General features: G+C 40.8%; 1 protein-coding gene across 23 annotated transcripts in view; it reads right to left on the reverse strand.

The window, feature by feature from the left end:
• Positions 1 to 24,944, reverse strand: part of MAGI1 (membrane associated guanylate kinase, WW and PDZ domain containing 1) — a 639,211-nt gene that overhangs the window by 67,740 nt on the left and 546,527 nt on the right. For all 23 annotated transcript variants that reach the window (XM_027523585.1, XM_027523581.1, XM_027523580.1 and 20 more), the window contains 5 exons: positions 23,109 to 23,166; positions 21,190 to 21,299; positions 18,369 to 18,461; positions 12,483 to 12,665; positions 11,335 to 11,955 (listed from right to left, as the gene is read on the reverse strand). In XM_027523585.1, coding sequence (XP_027379386.1) covers positions 11,335 to 11,955; positions 12,483 to 12,665; positions 18,369 to 18,461; positions 21,190 to 21,299; positions 23,109 to 23,166 — 1,065 coding nt within the window. The remainder of the gene's footprint in view (positions 1 to 11,334; positions 11,956 to 12,482; positions 12,666 to 18,368; positions 18,462 to 21,189; positions 21,300 to 23,108; positions 23,167 to 24,944) is intronic.

A 24,944-nucleotide genomic window follows, 5' to 3' on the forward strand; every position in this document is an offset into this window, starting at 1 on the left:
AGTACACACATCTCAACAAATGGTCCCTCTGTCTATCTACCTGCCCCAGCAAGAAACTTGGGGGTCATTCCTGGTTCCTCTCCTTTCCTTTCCTTCTTCAGCAGGGCTCAGCAAACTGTAGCCCCAGGACCAAATAATGTTTTCTTGGAACACAACCAATCCATTTGTGTTCACGTCATCTGCTACAATGGCAGAGGAGAGTAGTGGTAACAGAGAATGTGGCCCACAAAGTGAAAATACAGACCATCTGGTCCTTCAGAGACAAGAGTTGGCCAAGCCTTATCTTGAGTCAACCTACCCAGTGCTGTCAACTCTCCTGAGCACTCCTTAACACTCCTTAAACACCACCCCCGACCCCCAACTTCCTTCTGTCTCCATGGCCATCACAAGAGTTTACACTGCAAACACCCTTCTCCAACCACCACAATGGCCCTACTGGGTCTCCCCTTCCACATCAATTCCTCTAAAATATATTCTCAACAAATATGCCAGAGGGATTGTTTAAAATGTTAACGAGATCTCATCCTTGCATTTCTTAAAACCAGACATCACACAAAAAATAAAATCCAAATTCTAGACCCTGGTTGCTGGTCTCTGAAGCTCATCACCACTCCCCTTGCTCACCTTTCTTCAGCCACACTGTCCCCCATTCTAGTTCCTTCTTGGGGCCTTGGCATTAACTGTCCCTTGTTCCTGGAATGCTGTTTCCTTCCTTGTGGTCACTCAAATCTTGTCACCTAATTGAAAGCAGCCCTACTCCTCTGTCACTCCCACACCACTTCATCCAGTTTCCTCACAGCACTTCTCTCTGGATGATATTTTCTTGCTCATCTGAATATTTCTGCCCTTTTTCTCCTTCCTGTAGAATAAAAGGGTCATGAAATCTGCAGTAAACTTGTTTGGTTTGTGGATGATCTGTTTCATTCCCAGCACCTAGACAATGCCTGGCCCACAATGTTTAGGAATTTGTCCCCCCCAAAAGGGAAAACAAAAGAACCTCTTTACATTTAAATGCAGACCTGTAGGTAGAATGAGTATTCTACAGCCCACTGCTGCTGCTGCTGCTAAGTCACTTCAGTCGTGTCCGACTCTGTGCGACCCCATAGACGGCAGCCCACCAGGCTCCCCCGTCCCTGGGATTCTCCAGGCAAGAACACTGGAGTGGGTTGCCATTTCCTTCTCCAATGCATGAAAGTGAAAAGTGAATGTGAAGTCACTCTGTCATGCCCAAATCTTAGCAACCCCATGGACTGCAGCCTTCCAGGCTCCTCTGTCCATGCGATTTTCCAGGCAAGAGTACTGGAGTGGGGTGCCATTGCCTTCTCTACAGCCCACAGACCAATGCAATAATTCTAACTTGAAATTCCTACACTCTTCCAGAAAGGGGAGACAACGTCACCACTCCTTAATGAAGATTATAAATCACATATACATTTATAATAAATAATGCACAAAAGCAAATAACTTGGTGCATTAAGTTTACATTTAATCACTAAGAAATTATTAGGTAGCACACTGGATTTAATAAGAGGACTTGACTTTCAAAATTACTAGAAAAACCAAGCATCACAGGTAAGCGGGGAGGTCAATTAGTTTGAGATACCAAACCAGATAAACACACCAAGATGACATCTACACCTTCCTTTTTTAAGTAGAGGTCTGACAAACTGTAAATTGCTGATAGTTCATGCAGCAGATTATATACTATTTTATATATAAGAATTTAAGGTGAATTTTTGTGTTAAAGTTTCTTCCCTTTTTGGGGTAAAGATACTTTACATAATATAATAATGTAAATTAAACTCCTTAACAGCAGTCCAGTATAACACATGAGATGCTTCGTGGCCAGGTTAAAAGCTGATAAGCTATCTCAGGACTGGAACACAGCAGATCGCCCAAGCACTAATATGTTTCAAGTGTTTCATGTTCTCTGAGTCTCAATTCCTTGTGACCCCCTAACATCCAGTTAACACATGTAGACAGCTGAGAGCAGTACCTACACATGGAAAGAATTTAATAAATAGGACCTATTATTATTATCATCTGTATAAAAGAAGTACATTAACCATGAAGTTGCCTTCAATTTCATATTTTTCTGCTTTAAAAGGCATTAAAAACAAGAGAAAAGGTAAAATGAAGGATAATCAACATAGCACTTTTGAGGGCAAAATAATCAAAATCTCTAAAGCAACACTGTCCAACAGCATTTTCTACGAGGATGCAAAGATTCTAAAACTGCACTGTCCAATATGGTAGCCATGGGCCACATATGGCTCTTCAGTTCTTGAAATGTGGTCCATCAGACTACATTTTCCATTGTATTTAACTTTAATTAAATAGCCACATGTGGATAGTAACAACTGCACTGGACCTGGAGAACAGGCTTAATTGGACCATGATTCACTGTCATGTAATGTATTTCTTTGTCATTTATTTATTTACATGAAGTAGAGTTGATTTACAATGTTGTGTTAGTTCTAGGTACATAGCACAGTGATTCAGTTACATACACACACACACACACACACACACACACACAGGCTTCCCAGGTAGCGCAGTGGTAAAGAATCCACCTGCCAATGCAGGAGACTCAAGAAATATGGGTTCGATTCCTGGGTCGGGAAGATCCCCTCGAGTAGGAAATGGCACCCTGCTCCAGTATTCCTGCCTGGAAAATCCCACAGAGGAGCCTAGCAGGCTACAGTCCATGGGGTCACATAAGAGTCAGGCATGGCTGAGTGACTAAGCACACACATACACACACACGTGTGTGTGTGTATGTGTGTGTGTAATATTTTTCAGACTCTTTTCTCTTATAGGTTATTATAAAACATTTCCTATGCTATACCGTGGGTCTTTGTCGTTTATCTATTATATACATAGCAGTGTGTATCTATTAATGCCAAACTCCTAATTTATCCCTTCCCTTTGGTAACCATCAGTTTGTTATCTACTGTCTGTGGGTCTATTTCTATCTTGTATATAAGTTCATTTCTACCATGTTTCCCTTGCCATTTAGAACAGCCCATGATAGAGGGATGGGTTTTGTAGGCCAAGAAGCCTGGGTTGGAAGTCAGGCTAGGTCACCTTCATGCTCTGTGATTTCTGAGGTGGTCCATCTCCTGCTGCCCATCTTCCCAGCTCTAATGATAAGCGCTCATCCCAGAAAGTTCTGTCCAAGATGATGAGGACTTATGAAAACAAATGGCCTGACATTAATTTCTATTTTTCTTTCAGTATAGAGAATTTTCTGAAGACCTACAATGTGCCAGGCACAATTTTAGGTGGTGAGGATCCAATCGTGATTGAGACCCAGTCTTTGCTCTCACGGAGGAAAGGGCAGAGCATGATGGCGGTGGACACTGTTTGCTATGTAGCAATCAGAGCAGAAGCCTGAAGGACAGCAGGGAGAGAGCCCCGTGGCTCTCTGCAAGAAGAAATACACAAACAGAAAAAACAGCAGCTCTCGGCTGTGACACAGGACTTTGGAGTTTCCTCTGAATGATGGGACGTCATCCTGACACTAGCAGTGACTGGAGCCAATTGACTTTAAATCACTCTAGCTGGAGAATGGACTACAGGAAGCTTCGAGACCTGTTGCAAGGCCACGGCAAGGCCAGGTGCCACATGATGGATAGCAGAGGCCGGGGAAGACAGGGGAGGATGACAGGACAGAGGAGGGGGACGGGATGGGTTGTGCTGATGTGAATACACAGGACTCTCCACCTCTATTAGGGTATCACTCAGCCAGCAACCTGAATTTTCCTTTCCGAGGCCCAGCAGCTCAACTGAAGAGATTCTGGCAGTCAAACCTTAAGTGGTGCAATTTGCAATTCATTCTCCAGTCCGTGACCAGAGGGCAAAGAGAACAGAGGCGCCAGATAACTGGGGTTTAACTCTGAGGCAGGGCACAGCTCACTGCAGTTCTAATTATGATGGTTCTACATCGTTTCAGACAGAGGAAAAACACACACAAAGAAGAGCTAATGCTAATCATGTGCTTGGATGATGAGATTAGATATTGCTTTCCCTATGTGGATCGATGACGATTTAATCAACTAAATATCATCATTAATTTGTATGAAAATTAAGTTGCATTAATTTGCCACGGACTTCAGACCTCATTCATTCCTTTATGTATAAGGCGTACTGCTCAACAGTTACGGTATTGGAGCTTCTCATCTAAAAGCCAGGAGGCTGCTTAACATAGTGGGTAAGACATTTGTCTTTGGAAGTAGAATCGCTGGGTTCAAATTCAGCTGTGTGATTCCGGGTAAATCAGTGAGCTTCTCTGGGCCTCAGGATCCTCTCCTCTTAAGTGGAGGTAGAGACTTCCCTGCTGCTCCAGTGGTTAAGACTCTGCCTTCCAATTCTTGGGGTGTAGGTTTGATCCCTGGTCAGGGAACTAAGATTCCACATGCCTTGGGGCCAAAAAAACAAAACATAAAACAGAAGCAATATTGCAACAAATTCAATAAAGACCTCAAAGATAAACAAATAAAAATGTAAATGATTTCCTATTTAAAAAATCGTTAAAGGGGAGATAAGGTTTTAATCAGGCTCCCCTGGTGGCTCAGCAGTCAAGAATCCGCCTGCCAATGCAGGAGATGCATGTTCGATCCCTGAGTCAGGAAGATCCTCTGGAGAAGGAAATGGCAACCCACTCCAGTATTCTTACCTGGAAAATCCCATGGGCAGAGGAGCCTGATGCGCTACAGTCCATGTGGTCACAAGAGTTAGACACTACTTAGCGACTAAACAACAACCAGGTTTTAATCACTTCAGAGGGCTAGACATGTAAAATGTTTAGAACCAAGTCAGCCTGGCACACTGTGGAAGCGTTTAGTGTTTTTATTACAGAAGCTTTAAGCAAGGGAGTGTCTTATACATACCAACTAAACCAGAAATTTCCCTTTTGCTTTATATACTAAGCAATTTTAACTGTGGAGTCGCAACACCTACAGCAAAAGCAATTCCTTTTTTTCCCCCTACCAATCACTGCCTTCATTTCCCACAGAGCCCTGTTCAGAATCACACTCCAAATGGATGCTTCCACTATGGTCGTGACAACGGGATGCTAAGAGGTTTATTTAAGTGTGTATGTATCGCTTGTACCACGGTAACAATTCTGGTACATAGTATAACCAATAATGTTTTTAACACGATCATTACTATCACTACCACCATTTTTATATCTAATTTATTGTCTTTTAACATCTCTCTCTTATGTTTCAGAAGTTATGAAGAGTGACTGTGAAGCTAAGAAATTAATTTTCTAATGTGACTTGCAGAGGAAGTTAAATTTATCCAGTTGGTATTTAACTGAGACCTTACTACATACAAGGTTCCCCATGATGTCCAGAGATACAAAAGTACAAGTTGGATAGAGTCTTGCCCTCCAGGAATCCTAGCATTTCATTACTTTACATTCAGATCCTAAAATTACTCAGTGTCCTGACAAGAGCACTCAGTAAACAAAGCATCACTTCTAATTCCGTTTTGATCAGCTAAAGCCACTCGGGGGATAAGCTCAAAAGAAGCATCTCTGAGACCAAGTCCTCCTTTCTAACCTCCTCTAAAGTAGAAAAATATCAAATTTGGGAGCTGCAATGCACCTTAGCAAAGATGGAGAAATCTGTTGCTTAGAAAGTAGACTTTAGAAGAAGAATATTACTTAGAAATGAAAACAACTGTTAAACTTTATAAACTTATTTAACTTCCATTTATATGTCACAGAATCTAAATGAGAAGGAATCAGGAGGGCAGGAGCCTAAGACTGATTCCAATTCTGATTTTATATCAGAATTGCTGGTAGAGCTTCTAAAAAAAAAACACAGGTGCCTGCACATCGTGTACTCAGATTAAGATTCTGCAGATAAAGGATAAAACTCTTTTTAAAAAGAGAAAAAGTAAGCTACCACACTCAGGGGCTTCTGATACTAGATAAGATCAGTAACACACTACTCATCACGTGACTGCTTCTAGGTCCGGAACTGGCGCAAGTGCTACTTTTTTCAGATGACTTGCCTAAAGTCACAAAGGGAATAAAGGCAGGAGTTGGAATTTAAACTTGCATCATCCGACTCTCAAATCTTTCTTTCCTCTACACGTCAATGAAAGTACTGGCATAAAATTAGAGCGGTTATCCTAAAGATGATCTAGTTCAAAATATTCTTTTCTTTCCTTTTTTTTTTTAAGATAAAGAAATGAGTCTCAGGGCAGGAGTTGTAACCCAGTCAGAGTTATAGAGGAGTTACAGGCAGAGGTTGAACTAGAGGCAGACTCCTGGAACCCTAGTTTAGCTTTTTCTTTTAAATAACACTTAAAACAAGATGATTAAAACACGCTTACTCCTTGGAAGAGAAGCTGTAGCAAACTTAGTGCATAAAAATCAAAGATGTCACTTAGTCAACAAAGGTCCATTACAGTCAAAGCTATGGTTTTTTCAGTAGTCATGGATAGATGTGAGAGTTGGACCATAAAGAAGGCTGAGCACCAAAGAACTGATGTTTTCTAACTGTGGTGCTAGAGAAGATTCCTGAGAGTCCCTTGGATTGCAAGGAGGTCAAACCAGTCAATTTTAAAGGACATTAACTCTGAATATTCATAGGAAGCACTGATGCCAAAGCTGAAGTTCCAATACTTTGGCCACTTGATGCAAAGAGCTGACTCGTTGAAAAGGCCCTGATGCTGTGAAGGTCTGAGGGCAGGAGGAGAAGAGGGCGACAGAGGGTGAGATGGTTGGATGGCATCAAGAACTCAATGGCCAGGGGTTTGAGCCAACTCCAGCAGATAGTACAGGACAGAGAGGCCTGGCACGCTACAGTCCATGGGGTTGCAAAGAGTCGGACATGACCTAGTGACCGAACAACAACAAACACAAAATGGTATGTACTTTCTTTTTTTTTTAATTTGGCCACGCTGAATCTTAGTTGTGGCATGTGGGATCTAGTTCCCTGACCAGGGAATGAAGTCAGGCCTCTTCATTGGGAACTCAGAGTCTTAACCACTGGACCACCAGGGAAGTCCTCAGTTCAGCTTTTTCAATACACATATTCTGTCCAAGTAAAACACACATTCTTCTCTTTCAAAAAATATTCCAAGTTGTCTCTTGAAACAAGAGTATTCTGACTCCACCCCCAATGGTATCTTCAAAAGCATCGCACTTCCTACTAGGTAGAAATTAGCCAAATACACAAAATACACAGGGGGCACAGGTAGTTATGCTACATATAGTATAATCCCTTTTTAAAAGTAAAAAACCTTTATGAAACAAATTCTTCATCTTTTGTAAATTAAAAAAAATTATTCAAAACAATAGTAATAACCTTGTAGCACCATTTTCCAAACATAAAAAAGACTCTAGACTCACACTGGTGTCAGGTGATGGGTCTTCTGAATGCAAATGCTCTGTGAAAAATTAAGAAAAATAAAAGGCATTCTCCTGACTGGACAGCAGAGGGAGAAGGAGGAATGGACTGGCCATGGGACGATGGGAAGCCAGGCTAAGGAAGAAGGGGCTGCCCTTTATAGAGCTTGACTGCTGGCCACAGACACGGCCTTGTTTACGGAGAAGACACCTATAAACAAATCAGTAACGATCCCAACTGACAAGCTATGGATGGACACCCCCAGCAAGCCCAAGCCTGACCCAGAGAACTGTCTCCAGAAATTTACAAACAATATTTCAACCTCTGCTTATTTTCAGGTTGGCAGGAGGGAGATGGAAAGAAAAACAAAACACACCTGATCTCAACCAGAACAAAAATAAAAAATGAGTTTAGGAGACTAAGAGTGAAAACCAAAATGCAAATGTAGCTAAGTTTTGCCCCAAAGTAGAAAGACAACTTCTTTAAAGCACAGAAAGTACCATCCTTGAGATATAAAATCCTGAGAATCAAGCCAAGTGTGGACTTAATGAGTTTATCAATCTGCTTACCAGGAATTAAGACACAAATGAGATTCATTAGAAAGAATCAGTGAAGTGGCCATTTGCTTTCTCATTTAACCTAGCTGCTATCCTTATTGATCATCAAACCTTCTCATTTACACTCCCATCATACAAGAAGAATGATTAAAATGCCAGCCCTGATTCAAATAACTGATATATGGCAGAAACAAATATATTTCTATGCTTTCTAGAAAGATTAATAGTAGCTGGTGCTGGCTTGCCACGGGAGGATGTACAAACGTTCTATCCGATACATAAATCAAACGCAAAGCATATAGCATATTTTAAAGACTGCTGATGTTACAGTGATTTTAAATTACTCAGGTTCTGGAATAAACTATGCAGATCTTGACTAATGTGGTAATGTATTCTGGAGCTTCTCTTGTTAATTTAATGTTATAAGGTAATGGCATTAACTGAAAGACGGTCTGAGGAATTAAGTGAGAAAATAAACATATTTGAAATCAAGGGTATTTTATTTTTAACCCATACTTTATTGATGAATAGTCTGATCATTTCCATTGTATTTCGCTGTGGTTAAGATTCTTTAATATGCTTCCCTGTACACTCTTTAAAAAAACTTTTTAATTTTATTATTGGAGTATAATTGCTTTACAATGTTGTGTTAGTTTCTGCTGTACAACAAAGTGAATCAGCTAGGGATATGTTTTTATAATGAGTTGTTTGCTGGCTTGGGCAGATTCATTACAAAATGGTTCCATTAACCATCGTGGTTTAGTAGATTACAATGATACTTTGTTTTTCGTCCCTTCAAAATTAAATTGAATGGAAAAGAAAAACTGAACGAAATGACAAAAGAAATGGAGGGGCAAATAAATGAAGAAGGAGAACAGTGTGATTTGTAATGTCAAATGAGCAGTGGCTGAATCAGAGATGCCCTAATGTACCAAAAACTATTTACAAGTTTCCAACTTGCTGGCCACTAAAACCAGCAAATATGCAAAAATCAGTGGTATTCAGAGTTAAGTAAAGCAGAATACTGGACTGGAAACCCAAGAATCCAGGTGAACTTCTCAATCCTGCTCTTGGTTGGTACCTGCCTACCTTTTCAGGGACATGGTAAACATGGCCTGAGAGGCGCATGTAGGTTTGAAAAGCACTTTGTAAACTGCTCTCCTGCTTTTGAGTGCCAGGTACTACCATCCTCCACCCTCTCCCCCTCCTCATCCTTAACCTCAGGTCACTTCCTGTTACATTTTGGTCACTGTTTAAAACACATCTGTGAAATCAAGTGATCTGGGTACAAGAAGACACTTCAAAATATTATTGGTAGAAATAACTCTTTGAAAAAATGTGCAAATGGCTTTTATACCTGTTTAAGAATGGTGAACTGAGCACTGTGATTCACAAAGACAGTTCTGAATTCTGGATTCCCTTCCAACAACCCCAATCATTTTGATCACAGAACACACAGTTTCATGAGAGCCCAAGATCATCGCTGTTGCAACATACACAAGCTTTTCCATCTCAGTGAAACAGAGAGAAAGTAGAAGTCTGGTCCTGATCTTTTTTCAGAGGGTCAGAATACTCTGTGCATAAACACATCATGTTGGCAAGAGTCAGGGGAACTACCAATCTCCTGCCCATTGTGGGGGGTAATCAGTCAAGATTGGCCACAAACACTGACCCAGGAAATATTTCTCAGTGTGAGGTCCTGGAAGTTCTGGTGGGACAGGGGTGGGGGGATGGGGGTGCTGACAGGGGAAAAAGAAGAAAGTCAACTGTCTCAAGATTTATTTCGAATACCTCACTTCTCTGAGATTCTTAACCACTTCATCAAAATGTGGGTATGCTGAGATGTTTTTAATATGATTCATGGAACTGTTGCTCCCACCAAGGGAAATAATAATCACGTGTCCATTCATTTATTATCTGTTCATGCATGAACACCTAGCAGGAGTCAGGTACTATGTTAAATGCCAGGGACAACTGTCAACATGCAGACATGGGCCCTGGCTTTAAGGATATTAGATTCTAATGAAAAAGGGAAAGCAACAAAGAAAAATAAGAAAATGTACAAAACAACGGCTTGCGATAATAATGACTATGATAAAAGCTAACAAGAAATGGAGTGATGCAACAGGGATTACACAGGATTGCTGGGGGCTACTTTAGAGAAATAATCAGAGAATCCCTCTCTCAGGAGGAGACTTGAGTGAGACTGAGCCAGCCAAGTGAAGAGTTGGGGAAAAGTTTTCCAAGCAATGGAAACAGAAAGTGCAAAGGCCCTGACACAGAAGGGCTTAGAGAACTGAAGGCATCACAGAGAAGCCAGGTGGCCAAGCACACTGAGGAAGGGAGAGGAGTGTGAGATGAGGCTGGAAGAGTGGACAAGAGCTACATTTCACATGCACGCTGTGCAGACCAGGTTCAGGAGACTTACAGGATAAAGGTTTTCAAATCTTAACGGGTTTTAAAAGGCACAGTTTGATTTACGTTTAAAGGAAATTGAAACAGAGCAGGATACTATGGTTCTTTCCCTCCAGGTCTTCCACCTGTCTTTTGTCCATAGAAAAACTTTAGTCAAAGATTAAGTTTAATTGGAGAAGTGAGAAAATGCAGAAGCAAATGAAAACAATCAAACAGAACCAAAAATATTAGTTTAGTCACTAAGCAAAATCAGGGACCTTGAGGTCTTCCTCAATGGCTACAAATAGCATTTGGAGCCATATCCTTTGAGCTGTTTTATAAACACTGAAACCCTCATCAGATGGAATAAGCTAACTACCTGATGATCAGAATGTAGCCATGACATAGGCTGCCACAATTCTGAGAACCGGCCTCAAAAAAACGGGAATAAACTGACCCTGGAACTGAAAACTAACTGCCTTTGAAACAATCAAGATGACACTGATCAGACCGCTGCATGACCAATTTTAAGACGACAGTGCTATTTCCACATGTAGCCTCTTCTCTCTGCCTATACACCTCCTCCTCCTGCTATAAAAGTTCTGGCCCACTGAATGTCAGTGGGGGAGGGGCAGGTGGGACTCGGCCTCTGGACTTGAGTCCACCCTCCCTCAGCTTGCCCGCCTCCAAAACAAAGCAAATTTTCCTTTCCACCAGCCTTGCATTTTTATTGGCTTTTGAGTCTCGAGCAGCTGGATCCCACTCTCAGCAACAGTATTACCCCATGTGCATGCCCTTTGTATAAACACATAATGTATAAACATAACCTTTAGTCTAAAGAGGCTAGCATTTGGAGAAATCAGAAGGCATTTTGAATGCATTTCCCAGTATTTAAATAAAAATGATCTTAAAGGAGTAGACATTTAGAAAGCCCCAAAGAGCCACCTGATAAGCAGTATATATAACAATGGATGTAAGGTTTTAAAAAAATGAAACAAAATAAATCTACATACCTCCTCGTTGCACCAATAATGTGACCTCACTTCCCTTTGGACATTCGATGAGCATGTCCACGACTTGGTTGTGAGTTAGGGCCTGCACATTCTTCTTATTAACTTCCACTATAAGATCCCCTTCTTTCAGGCCTCGGCACCTTGGACTGTCAACAATCTGTTTCACTCTTTGGCCGCCACCCCCAGGACTGTCCGCGATAGTAAAACCAAAACCCATTGGCCCTTTCACTATATGAACAGTTATGAGTTCTGGCTGAGTGGCTATGGAGGAAGCCAAAGAGACAGTGTCAGTGGGGTAACCATGGGAACCATTTGAAGCCACATCCGCAGGGCTGCTTGGCCTGGCATCCTTCATACTGCTGACTTTGCCTGTTTTACTACTGTGACTAGCTGGCGAGTCATAGGTCTCTTGCCCATTCACAATAATTGGTTCTTTATCCAGAATGGCCACCGAAGTCACTAAACTCGTGTTGGGGTCATCTGGGTCAAAGGGTAGTGGATAACCTCGGCAGAGTTCAAGGTCCACGCTGGCACCGATGGGAATGGACTGGAAGATTTTCACAACTTGTGCATGCGTGTGTCCCAAAACACAGGTGTCATTCACGCTCACAATTACGTCTCCTGCAAAAGAGTTGGGGATTAAGAACACTGCCCAGGAAAGTCTATCGATTTTATACTATAAAATCCTACCAATAAGAAGTTGAACTGAAATTGGATTAGGGGGTGATACTGCAAGGCACGAAAAGACAGCTGCTACTACTTTGTTTATGCTAATAAGGCATTCTTGTAGCATTTACCGGCTTCCCTGCTAATGGGAGTATAATGATCATTGAAAGAACATTTGAGCTTTTTCGTTAAAAAAAAAAAAAAAAAAAAATCACTGCAGAATACCAAGTTGAGAATTCATTCATTCAAATGGATCTGCATTTTTAGTAAATTACTCCTTTACTATACTCATCAGCACCCTAACAGTTACCCAAAAGGGAAAATGTTAAAGCAGCTTCAAAGGTTTTCATCTATACCAGGGAACACATTTACGTAGTACAGTAAGCTTGCTCATTCGCCAAGTTTTTAAAGGACAATGACAAGCTCAAGAAATCATGGTGTTGTCTGGTCCTGACCACAGAGGACCATGTGGTGTCTCATACCTGTTTCCATCTTGCCATCCAGGGCGGCAGGACCATCTAGGACCAAGCTCTTGATTTGTAGAAACTCGTCAGGTTCATCCCCTCCAACAACTGTGAAGCCAAAGCCACGACTGCTTTTCCGCAGCTTTGTGTGAATGAATTTGCCTTTCAACTCTGAAGGGTTTCGTGTAAAAAAGGGTTTGCCTGCATCAAAACAAGATGTGGAAGGAAGGTCACCATGAGTGAAAAGATGAAGTAAATAAGAAATGATACAAGTTAGAGATCTCTCTCCAAACTCCTGTGCTGGGGCATGGGGGCACAGAGGTGTTTCAATAAAGCCCTTCTTGATTTCAGTTATAAGGGAATTCCCAGACCCTTTAGTGTAAGGAGGGGGCTAGGGTTCACTGTGTGTCAGCACAAAGATCAAAAGAAAATATAACAGAAGGATGACATTGGTGTCCACTGTCTGACACAGATCCTTGGTCTTGTTTCATGTAGTTTGATAGCAACTGATCTGCTATGAGGCCCTTCAAAAAAAAAAATGGAGTGGGTCTTTGCTTTGTGTCTTTTGTTTTGTTACAGATTATATTTTCTACTATGGCTTCCAGTGTATTGTTTTGAGTTTGGCTCCCATTTGTAGAGTCAATTACACAATAACTTTTCAAAGAGAAAACTCATTCTGAAAATAAACAGATGATACCAGGAGACATAGTATGGTCACAAAGAATAACTCATATAAATAAAAAATGGAGAATCATGGGACTTCCCTGTTTGTCCACTGGTTAGGAGGTCTTCCCTGTGGCTCAGTTGGTAAAGAGTCTGCCTGCAATGCAGGAGACCCGGGTTCAATCCCTGGGTCGGGAAGATCCCCTGGAGAAGGAAATGACAACCCACTCCAGTATTCTTGTCATGGGGAATCCCATGGATGGAGGAGCCTGGTGGACTACAGTCCACAGGGTCACCAAGAGCCAGAAACAACTGAGTGACTAATACACACTCTCTAAGACTTCACCTTCCAGTGCAGGGGCCTGGGTTCATCCCGCATGCCCGGGTGTCTGAGAAGATTGTACACGCCCCAGCACAACTAAGCCTGTGCACCACAACGGCTGAGACCATGCAACAAATCACTGAAGCCTGAACAACCTAGAGCCCGTGCTCCAGGACAGGAGACACCACCACAATAAGGAGCCCACAAATCGCAACTAGAGAGCAGGCCCCCGCTCGATGCAACGCGAGAAAGCCCATGCACATCAATGAAGATCCAGCACAACCAAAAATAAATAAATAAATAAACAGAGCATCGCTATTTTAAAAATTAAAAGGAGTCACTATTTTGAATTGAATTCTAAATTCAACTGATTTTTCCTGTCCATTTGCATCATTTAACAATTTGTGAAATAGCCTAGGTATGTCCAAAATCAGTTGTCTCATTAAAAATAAATTAACACATATACAGCTAAATAGCTTCTAAACATTTAGTGAATTCTCTTGATAACATTCACAAACAACATTTTATACACAAACCCAATATTTTATTTTGAGTTTGGGCCTTTCTCTGTAATTGAGAAGCTCAATTGAATTTTCCTGATTATTCCAAAGTAGTGAACATCATTCTGGGCTCAGACTCTTTCAGCTCTCCTATTATACTTCCTGTCTCCTGCCCTTGACACAGCTTCCCCATATGCCCTATTACTTTACTACCAAAAATGCTATCTAAAAAAAGGAGAAAAGAATCTCCATGTCTCCATATACCCCTGCACTAGGAGGCTGGCACACAGGAAGGCAAGTTATTTTTGGTTAGCTACATCTAAAAGGTCTTTTTAAAAAGGTCTCTGGGAACACATACAATTTTTAATTGCACATTTCAAAAGTCTCTGGCTCTTAAGAAGGCTTTTTTAAATTGCCTGGAGTCACAGGTCTGCTCACTAACCTCCTCCCCTCTACTGTAGTCCCAAGGCTGGCTGGAAGCACGACAAACTACAGTCTTGTCACCATGGCAAGACCGAGCTGGATTCACCATGTGAAGGCATCTGCCAAAGCACCAGGGAAGGGATGTCAAGCTCAGTCAGGGATTGTACTGAAAGAGTTGCCATGGCAATGACTAGATGGAAAATTGAGAACCATTCAGATAACCCCCGAATTTCCCTTTATGGGATATGCGAATAACAGCTATTCTTGAAGCAGAGGCTACTAGGGAAAGCTTTAAGGAAAACACATATTTCACTTAGGCAAAGACATCAATAACCATCAACTTTTCAGTGAGACACTCTCTGACCCCTTATTAAATACTGCAATATCTCCTCCAGCATTCACAATCCCCCCTACCTGCTTTATTATTGATCTCAGCATTTATCACCATCCTACATGGGATACAGCTTACTCACTGATTGGGAGTTTTTTCTCCCTCTCCCCCATACCCCACTGCAGGAGAGGCACAGCACATGCTCACACGTACAACACTAGAACCAACTCCACAAGGATTCCTGATTGCACGTCCAGAGTGTAAATAAAACATGGCCTGTTTCATTGCGTGTGCTCCAAAAATGTGTGTTGAATGAACGAATAAGAACACAAAGAAATGGAATTTAACGTGTCTTTGAGAAGGCTGCAAGAGGTGGCTGGGTGTGTAAGTTTTTCACCCTGATTATAGCAAAGTTAGAAAATGTAAAAATCTGGCAGTTTATCTAAATGAATATTTTAAAAAGCCATTAGCATATTTTGAGTTGAGAATGCTTTCAGCTTAAAAGAGACATGAAGAGGACTTTGAAATTACACACTGACTTTCTGTTTCAACATTTAACTAGGGAGGGAAGATCAGAGGGTTCCACATTTATGCACATTTTATTACGTTTTATTTACAGGTAGGTCATCAGTTACTGTAGCTTTGGAGAAGTGCTTTTCTATATACAAGCAGTGGAATGAGGAGCTCTCTGCTGCAGCCTGGTGGCACATGTAATTTTCTAAGACAGGCTAATCTGCTGACTAGTCACCAGTTGTAAGATCTGGTGAGGTGGAAGGATCACCTGGGTAGCTTTTTTTTTATGTATTCATTTCTAGGGCCTGCCCTGGATTCACTGAATCTGGAACTTCTGGGTCTCGGCCCAAAAACATCTACTCATGAACAACCTGTAGCTGCCTGCTTCTCCGCCAAGTTGGCACTATTCTTTGAACTAGTGTGTGAATACCATAGAACAGTGTTGCCCCAGAGTACTTCCTGTGACACAGGAAATGCTCGGTATCTATACTATCCAATACAGCAGCCGCTAGTCAAAAACGAGGCTTTCCTGACCCCTTGAAATGTGGCCAGTGGAAACAAGAAACTAACTTTTTTATTTTTTAAAACTGGAATTAACTTGTATTTAAAAGGTAACATGTACCCAGTAGCATCCAAACTGAATGGCATACATTAAGACGATGAGGTATCCCACAAAATAAAAAAAAAAAAAAAACACAACAAAAAGGTTTAAGTCAGAAGTTAAACTGTTCCTAAGGACACCCAGGGTTCAAATCTGTGCTCTACTACTTCCTGGCTGTGTGTGAATTACTAAACCTCTCTCTGCCTGAGTGTCGGGTGTATAAGTGGAGATAATGAGGGTACTAACCTCACTATTTACACGATAGTTGTAAGAAGGAACGGTGACAGGTAACATAGCTGAAGTGCTCAAGGAGGTGCCCTGATGCATAAAAAGAGGTTATCAATGTAGGTTATTATTTTGTTGATGGTGGTGGTGAAATGGGTAGGGTGAAGGGGTAGCTGCAAAATCTCTGAGCATAAAGCTGGAAGCTGGAGAGACTTCCCAAGAGCAAATCTCTTTAAAGTTAACATTTTCTGAGTTTGAGAAGGATACTCTCTTGATCAGAGGAAAGTTCAGTTGAGCAATGAACTCGGCAAAATTAATACCAAACAAATCTAACCCTATTAGCTACACAGCTTCTTCCTGAGAGTACTGTCAGGAACACAGACCAGGATGCTTAACAGGTACACAGGGAACTCAGAGTTGTAACCTATGGTGATAAAGCCCAACTTAATGTTTCTTACAACTGTAGCTTGGAGTCAGAGAGTATGGATTTAAACTGGCTTCTATGGTATTGGTTATACTTTGAAGATTACGATTATGCTTGAAAGACAACAATCAATACAGAGACTATAGAGTAGAAAGTTTTAAGAATAGACTATTTCCCACAGGGAGTTCAGTGAGCCTCTCCCAAACTTCAACCACTAGGGAACCCAAGAAGATTAAAGAAGAAAGGGGAGGGGGGGAAAGAAAGAGAAGAATCTGAAATAAAGTTCCTCATACAGATCAATACTGTCTGGACTCTTAACTCAGTTGGTGCACAAAGCATTTGACACTCAGAATCTGAAACTTTAAAGCTCTAATTTATTTAATCTCTAAGACAATCCTTTAAGGAAGCCAGGCTGTTTATCATGGGTGTACATACGTTATTTCACACAATAATAAATTTAGCAGAGAGGATGAGATCTAGTTCAGGATATCCTACAGTGGAAAAACAAAACAAAACAAAACACAGTCTCATACCTCCATGGGATTTAAAGTCTGAAGAGGAAACTTGCTAAATAACTGAACTCAAATGAACACTAATTACCAACTGTTAAATTCTATAAATGAGAAGTTTGACATGGGAAGAGTGAATAGGACAGAATCCAACAAAAACCTTAGATGAGCAGAAGTTGGCAAAGCAAAGAGTGGGAGGAAAAGACAGCTGCAAACAGAGAACAGCATATGCAAAGACCCTAATGTGGTCCACAGTTTCAAGGATTCAAGGAATTAACAAGAGGCTCAAGGAACTGAAAAGTTGGTGTAGTTAACTTACCATGAGAGAAAGAAAGAAGACAACATGAAGTTGAAGAAGGAATTTTATACTTTAAAAATACAGAGGAGACCACAATCCTGTTGATATTAATTTATATATCATTATCTTCTATGTTTTGTCTGTATTAAAAACATTACCACCATTAAATGGTATCAAACTATTTTATACAAGTTGATATTAACACTAATCTCATGATAATATCAGCTAAAAGGGAAATAATTTTTCTTATAAAAAAATGGAGGAATGAAAATTAGGGAAAAGGGGTATCTTCCCTATCTTTTAATATCTAACACATTTATATCTTTAAAAATGTAGAGAGAAGAAAAGACAAATTTTACAGCTTTTTATTGGTTCTGTAACATACTCCCCAACACTATTAAATATGATGTTTATTCTATTTTTTTATCTAAAAGAAAAAAGCTAAAGAAAAAAAATCCCCAAATCTTTTCTATCCTTTAAAAGTAATGAGGCCTGAAAGTAGCAAGATTCTGAGCTTCCAATTTTCTGTAATGAAGCTCAGTAGGGATGCATACTGTTTGTGAATGTAAATAAGTGAGAGCCAATGAAACGTTGGAATACATGCATAAATGCCCAAACTGCAACAAGAACAGAGGTTAGAGTGTAAAACACAGTAATATCAAACCATTTTACATTTACAAGAAAATCTTACTCAAAAGCAAATACATTGACTAGAATCTTAAAACATGCAGTGCTGAATTTTCAATGTATCTTATTTAACACAGTATTAAATGTGTGTGTCTTCTAAATTTAGGGTTCACAACTCAACATGATTTTGCATACCACCATCCCCCCACTCCCAGCAGCATTTGGCAATATCTGGAGACAGCTTTGTTTGTCACATTGGGGGAGGGTTTCTCCTGGCACTGAGTGGGTAGAGAGGCTGGGAACATTGCTCATTCCCTACCATATATACAGGTCAGCCCCACAACAAAGAACTATCTTGGAACAACCCTTTGGAAAGATCTGGGAATTATCAGATTTCATTTTTTAAAGTTTCTTGAAAAAAATTAAACTTTTGAGTCAAACTAGGATGCAATTATAAAAACACTTTACCCTGAAGTGGAGCTTCTCTGGCTGGCTCCGGATTACTTGGGGGGTGGTTTGGAATAGCAGGAGGCACAAGCGATGAATGATCTTCTGTCCATTCTACAATGAAAACAAGAAACAGTTTACTGTTTTCCTTCCAATCACTGGTCACCTTACTCAGGATTCACCACCTTCTTCATTATAAAACTACCCAAACCAATAAAACCAGAAGCAGAGAGCTTCACTTGAAAAGAAATTGGTATCTGATGCTATTCTATGTAGGGCTTCCCAGGTGGCGCTAGTGGTAAAGAACCCCCCTGCCAATGCAGGAGACATAAGAGATAGATGTGGGTTCGATCCCTGGATCAGGAAGATCCCCTAGAGAAGGGCACTGGCAACCTGCTCCAGCGTTCTTGTGTGGAGAATCCCATGGACAGAGGAGCCTGGCGGGCTACAGCCCATATGGCTGCACAGAGTAGGACACCACTTAGCACACCTACTCTGTGTTAAGGTCCCTCCCTGTGTGTGTGTGCGTTTTTGTCTCTTTCTCCTAAGACCTCTGAGGACAGAACTAAAACCAATAAAAATACAACCAATAATATCTCCAGTTCTCTCTGGCTGCAGAGTTCAAAGTGAGATCAAGTAAAAAAATATCAGAAAAGATATACAGTAAACTAAAGCAGGCCCAATAAGGCAGAAACTTCTATAATTCATCTGAGACTTGGCTGGGCAGCTGAAGTCTGCTTGGCTGGGGCAGTAAAGGTAGGTTTCAGGAGTTTGGTAAGGTGCTGTCCCCTATCATATCTAAAACCCGAGGGGGACCCATTACAAAAACCCCCGAGTCCTAACTAGTCTAAGTTTACGAACTAAGGGTAGTCTCGTTCACTTTGAAGACCAAGAAATAACTCACTGTGAATGAATCTTAAGAATCATTAAGATTCATTTGTGAGTTTATGTACACAGTCAACTGTGTACATATAGTCAATTTTATACTCATTTTTCAATTGTACATTCTCATTCCCCAAATTCATAAAAATATTTCTTAAAATTTTTAAATAGAAAAGAGATTAAGGTAGAAAGGAGAACTTCTCAATAGCTGAGGGCGCGCGCGCGCGCGCGCGCGCGTATGCACACACACACACACACACACACACACACACACACACTCTCTAAAATACAGCCTATGGCCGTGGTTGGCAAACTATGGCTTACAGGCCAAATTGGCCCCCATGCCTATTTCTATCAAGCTTGCAAGTCAAGAACGGCTTTCTAAATGATTCAGAAGAATATTTTGTTGACACATAAATTACATGACACTCAAATTTCAGGGTTCAGTGTTTCAGCCACATACATTCGTTTACAGTCTATAACATATTTCATACCATAAGGGCAGAGATGAGTAGCTGTAATAGATGCTGTAAGAATAGAAAAGCCTAAAGTGTTTATTATCTGGTCATTTACAAAAAAGTTTGCCAACTTCCATGCTATGGTCTATATTTATTAAGTTCAATATGATAATAAGAGAAGTACTGAATTTTATATTCATATAAAAGGAGCAGTAAACCTAATATTTTTAAAGACTGCAATGAAAAATGAAGAACAATCTAAGCATCTGCTAATACACAGATGGCTAAATGAAGTAAAGAGATTCATAAAAGGAATATTATGCAGTCATTAAAAATCCCAAGGTAAATCTATATTAAGCATCCTTGAAAAGGTGCAAGAGATATATTTAACTGAGAAAAATAGGCCAGAAAACTAATATGTATGTAAATACAGAATGTATTCATATACATAAATTATGACCTGGTGTTTGTTAAAATCTGCATATTTGTATATCCCCAGAAAATTTCTGCACATTGCTTATTGCTGAGAATAGAATGGGAGCCAGCAGGGAGATGCAAATGTTCTCCACTTCTGAACTGTTCATGTTTTTGTGAAGAGCACGAAGTAACTTTTACTTTTTTGAGAGCCCCGAAAATTACCAGCTTTGTCTGATGCCTGCTGCTGCTGCTGCTAAGTCGCTCCAGTAGTGTCCAACTCTGTGCGACCCCAGAGACGGCAGCCCACCAGGCTCCCCTGTCCCCGGGATTCTCCAGGCAAGAACACTGGAGTGGGTTGCCATTTCCTTCTCCAATGCATGAAAGTGAAAAGTCAAAGTGAAGTCGCTCGGTCGTGTCTGACTCCTAGTGACCCCATGGCCTGCAGCCTACCAGGCTCCTCTGTCCATGGGATTTTCCAGGCAAGAGTACTGGAGTGGGGTGCCATTGCCTTCTCCGTCCCTGATGCCTACATGCCTACAATTAAAAGTTAGTTCCATACCCTGCACATCTTCTTAAAGTGCTAGCAGTGGTTTGGATTTAGATACAGGACACGACTGAGCGACTTCACTTTCACTTTTCACTTTCATGCACTGGAGGAGGAAATGGCAACCCACTCCAGCATTCTTGCCTGGAGAATACCAGGGATGGTGGGGCCTGGTGGGCTGCCGTCTATGGGGTCGCACAGAGTCGGACACGACTGAAGTGACTTAGCAGCAGCAGCTGTGCAAAAGCTCCCGGGGACAAGGGAATTTTGTCACCATCAGAAATGTTCTCCAATCTAACAACAGCCCCTTTCTAAATCCGAGTGGAGATTGGGTGCTTTTAAACTGGGCCCCCCACTTTAGCTGTCTGGGTTCAGGGTGTGGACTCTAGCAGAGGTTCTGCATCACTCCCCACGCTTCCAGGACATTGAGTTCCTAGCACCACACAGGACATGATCCTCGTGGCCTCTTCTGACCACACGGGGGTGTCAGTGCCCAGGCTTTGCCTGGAGCTTCTGGCCCACAGATAGAGGGAAAGCCAACCTTCTGGCTGCTGTTGCTGTTGCTGTTGTTGTTGTTGCTGCTGCTCCAGCTGCTTCTTCCGTTTGGCTTCTAGAACTGGGTTCTCATATTGTGTCTTCCTGTTGATGTGGCTGGAACAGAAGGCATATTGCACTCAGTTAGGAAACATTTTGTCCCACAAGCAAAATGCCAATCAGGCCAAGTTCCCTTGATTGGACCTGAGCAAAGCAGGTGGTTGAGCATTTTGTGTCAAAAAGCACAGTTAGGAAGATACAATAAAAATAAAAATGAATGGTTTCCACACATTGACTGCTTATCTGTACCAAGTATTGTACAACCAGTTTTACATGTGATTTATTTTAAAAATCTCCAGTAAATGCCAAGATGAAGGTCCTATTTTTATTGTTATTTTGTGGATAAGGAAAATAAGTTTCTGAGCAGTTAAGTAACAGTTGACCTAACAAAACAGAGCTAGTCAGCACTAAGGAGGCTTCAAGCTCAGCATGGTCAGCTCTCAAGTCCCAGGACTGTAAACACCGACTCTCCCAAATGTCCAAAGAATCACGTGACAAAGGACATTTCTTTAATTCAACAAGAAGTCAGTTACAGAATTATTTTAAAATGGAGCTGAAAGTGGATATGTGGTGTTGTCTGTAACATGTAGTGCCAGAAACTGCGTGTAACTTTCTACAATACAGTTCATGGAACCATAAGCACCCTGCCCCCCAAAGATCAAGTTAAAAGAAGGACTATACCAACATCTGTCAACTATTTTGATCAATAGGCATGGAGTCAGGATTCAAAGTATAAGCCCTAGGCAAAAAGATTTCATCCAAATGCAGCTAACCTAAGCAAATGTGATGTGTTCAAAGTGACAAAGACCCAGATACTTCAGATGGCTCCAAAATGAATAAGGGCAAGGAAACATAAAAATACACACACATACATTACAAATATATATATGAATCCAAAGCACTTTTTTTTTTGCCATTCTTATTCAGTGTATATATATGTAGGCTCCCCTGTTGGCTCAGCAGTAAAGAATTCGTCTGCCAATGCAGGAGACCTGGGCTTGATCCCTGGGTCAAAAAGATCCCCTGGAGAAGGACATGGCAACCGACACCACTATTCTTGCCTGGGAAATCCCATGGACAGAGGAGCCTGGCAGGTTACAGTCCATGCGGACACAAAAGAGTCAGACACAACTGAGAAACTAAGCAACGATTACGATATATGTATATATACACATATTACATCAACACATATATATACAGGCCTACACATATTTTTTACCTCATCAAAATCATATTTCATAAGAAGTTTAGAAATATTCCTACTCTGTGATTATTTAGAACTCAAAATACTGTTTTCAAGCCAGGCTTTATTTTTTAACAGTTTCCCTGGAAGCTCAGCTGCTAAAGAATCCACCTGCAATGCGGGAGACCTGGGTTCGATCCCTGGGTTGGGAAGATCCCCTGGAGAAGGAAACGGCTACCTTCTGGTACTGGAGAATTTAGAAAGTTTAAATGAATAAGTAATCACTGAGAATCTCAGACCTGAGCAAAACAGGGCAAAACAATAGGCAAAGCTGATGCTCTTCCTGAAGATAAACAACTCATACTCATATGGTCTATTGAGTAGTTGCTTTTCGCATTCATTCAAATAATACCTATTATTAAGTACCTGCCATAGACCAGGACTATGTTTGGCTCTGGCAATACCGTAGTAAACAGAAGACATGTTGCCCTCAGGGATTTTATTCTATATCATCATCAGATTTGCTGAATATTTTCTTATTCATTATTTTTTTCATTATAAGATTAATATAATGCTACTATTAGTACTTGTTTTTACCTTATCACAATGGCAAATTCTATTCAGCATAAATGTATATAATTACAGAAGAATGCAAACTAAAATGTGTCTTAATAGGCACTTACTCTACATAGTAGATACCATAGACAGGGTCTTCAATCTTTTCCCAACCAGCAGGCAGTTCTGAAAAATAAAAGAACATTCAGAGCAAGAAGAAGATATTCCTGAAGAGCCTAGAGATTTTCAACAACCAACTTAGTCAAAAAAAAAAAAAAAAAGAGTCATAAAAATACTGTCTTAAGTCCAAATAAAAATACTGTCTAAAGTTCAATTAAAAAGTGAGCATTATATTATCAGTGTTTTTCCACACAAAGAACAATTCTTTACTGATATTTTGTATAAGCAAAGGAAACTTAATATAATGCAGTCTTAAGTGCCTTCATTCTAAATCAACTATTAAACTAGATTTTAATGAAAATATATTTAAATTTTGCCTTGAATGCCTGGTTCCCATCCTAAATATCTGCAGTGTTCTCATTCTATTGCTAGACTGCCTTACCACACAAGCAAAAATGGATGAAAATAAATGTTCCTTTTCATTTTCAATGCAAGTCCCATTTTTGCTCTCCCTAGAATACATTAAAACTTGCATCTAATTTTCTCCTTGTTCCTAATTAAAATGCTACTAAGTAAATAAAAATGCCCACCTGGAGTTGAGTTCTTGAGTTGTACACACCTATCACTCAACTGGCTACATCTGGACAGGCCCAAATCTTCACCAGGCTGTGCCTATGAAAGCAGAAACATCGGTCCTGCTCTCCCAAAACTCTCCACATAACTGGGTATACTTCATTCCTTTAAATGCTAGTGGTAAAATGGTGCTGGGGAATATGCATGCCTTTCGGAAAACTCCTCTGTGCTCCACTGAACTTCACTTCATAAAGTTTCATATCGAAAGTTGCAACTCCGTTAACGAGGTAACAGAGGGTTCTGTCATAACAAGAGCTTATTTCCAAAAGCCCACTGCACCAGATGACCCTGTGAAAGAGCAGCTACGTGGTATTTTGTGTCACTGAACAATTTTTCAGGCAGAGCTGCAATTCTCAACTTAATTTCAAAGCCACTCTGCTCTGTGTGTAGTTGAGGCAAGGTGGTATAGAACACTGTACTCCAAAGCGAACCTTTATTCCTAGAAGGACACGTTAGGACTGACTTGAACTGAACATTACACTTGATTGAAAAACAAGACTTTAAAAAAACAATCCATGATTTTGTGGTCACCATTTGAAAATAGTGACCATTTCATCAGGGCTTAGGTTTTCCATAAGACACAAACAGTTCTACACTAAAATGGAGTCGTGCATGCACACACACACATGTGCAGACACAGATACACAGACACACACACACACACACACACACACACACACACAGGCTAATTACTCAAAGTTTACATTTTGCTCAGATTTGGCTGCACATCAAGAGACATTAATTTTATGGGTTTTGCTCCACATGTTATTTGTTTGCAAACAGAGACATGTTTTCCCCTCCCCCTTTCTTCACAGGCGTGGGGAACACTTAGCAGGTTCTAAAGAAGTCTGAATACTGGGAGACACAGCTACTAAAATGCAAGGCAGGTCCAATGTGCAGATGTTGACACAACTTGGCTTTTTTATACGCAGTGTCTTGTGAAGTGATGCGAATCAAATGCCTGGGAAGTGGTTTCCCCTTACAATGCTGGAAATTACCATTTAAATGAAAACGAACCAGGAAAAATATTTCCAAAGAGCTGGGAAATCTGAAGATTAGAAAAATGCAAATTGGTGCCCAGGCATATGTTTGTGCTGGCACAGGGCAGAAGAGTGAGTGGGTATTAGGGGACTGACTGCACCTTGTTTAATGAATCAAACTTCTTTTCAAATTCGGCAGCCTTAATGTATGACCTAGGGACTTCGCTGGCA

The sequence above is a fragment of the Bos indicus x Bos taurus genome, chromosome 22 (genome assembly GCF_003369695.1).
Source record: "Bos indicus x Bos taurus breed Angus x Brahman F1 hybrid chromosome 22, Bos_hybrid_MaternalHap_v2.0, whole genome shotgun sequence".
NCBI lineage: Eukaryota > Metazoa > Chordata > Mammalia > Artiodactyla > Bovidae > Bos > Bos indicus x Bos taurus.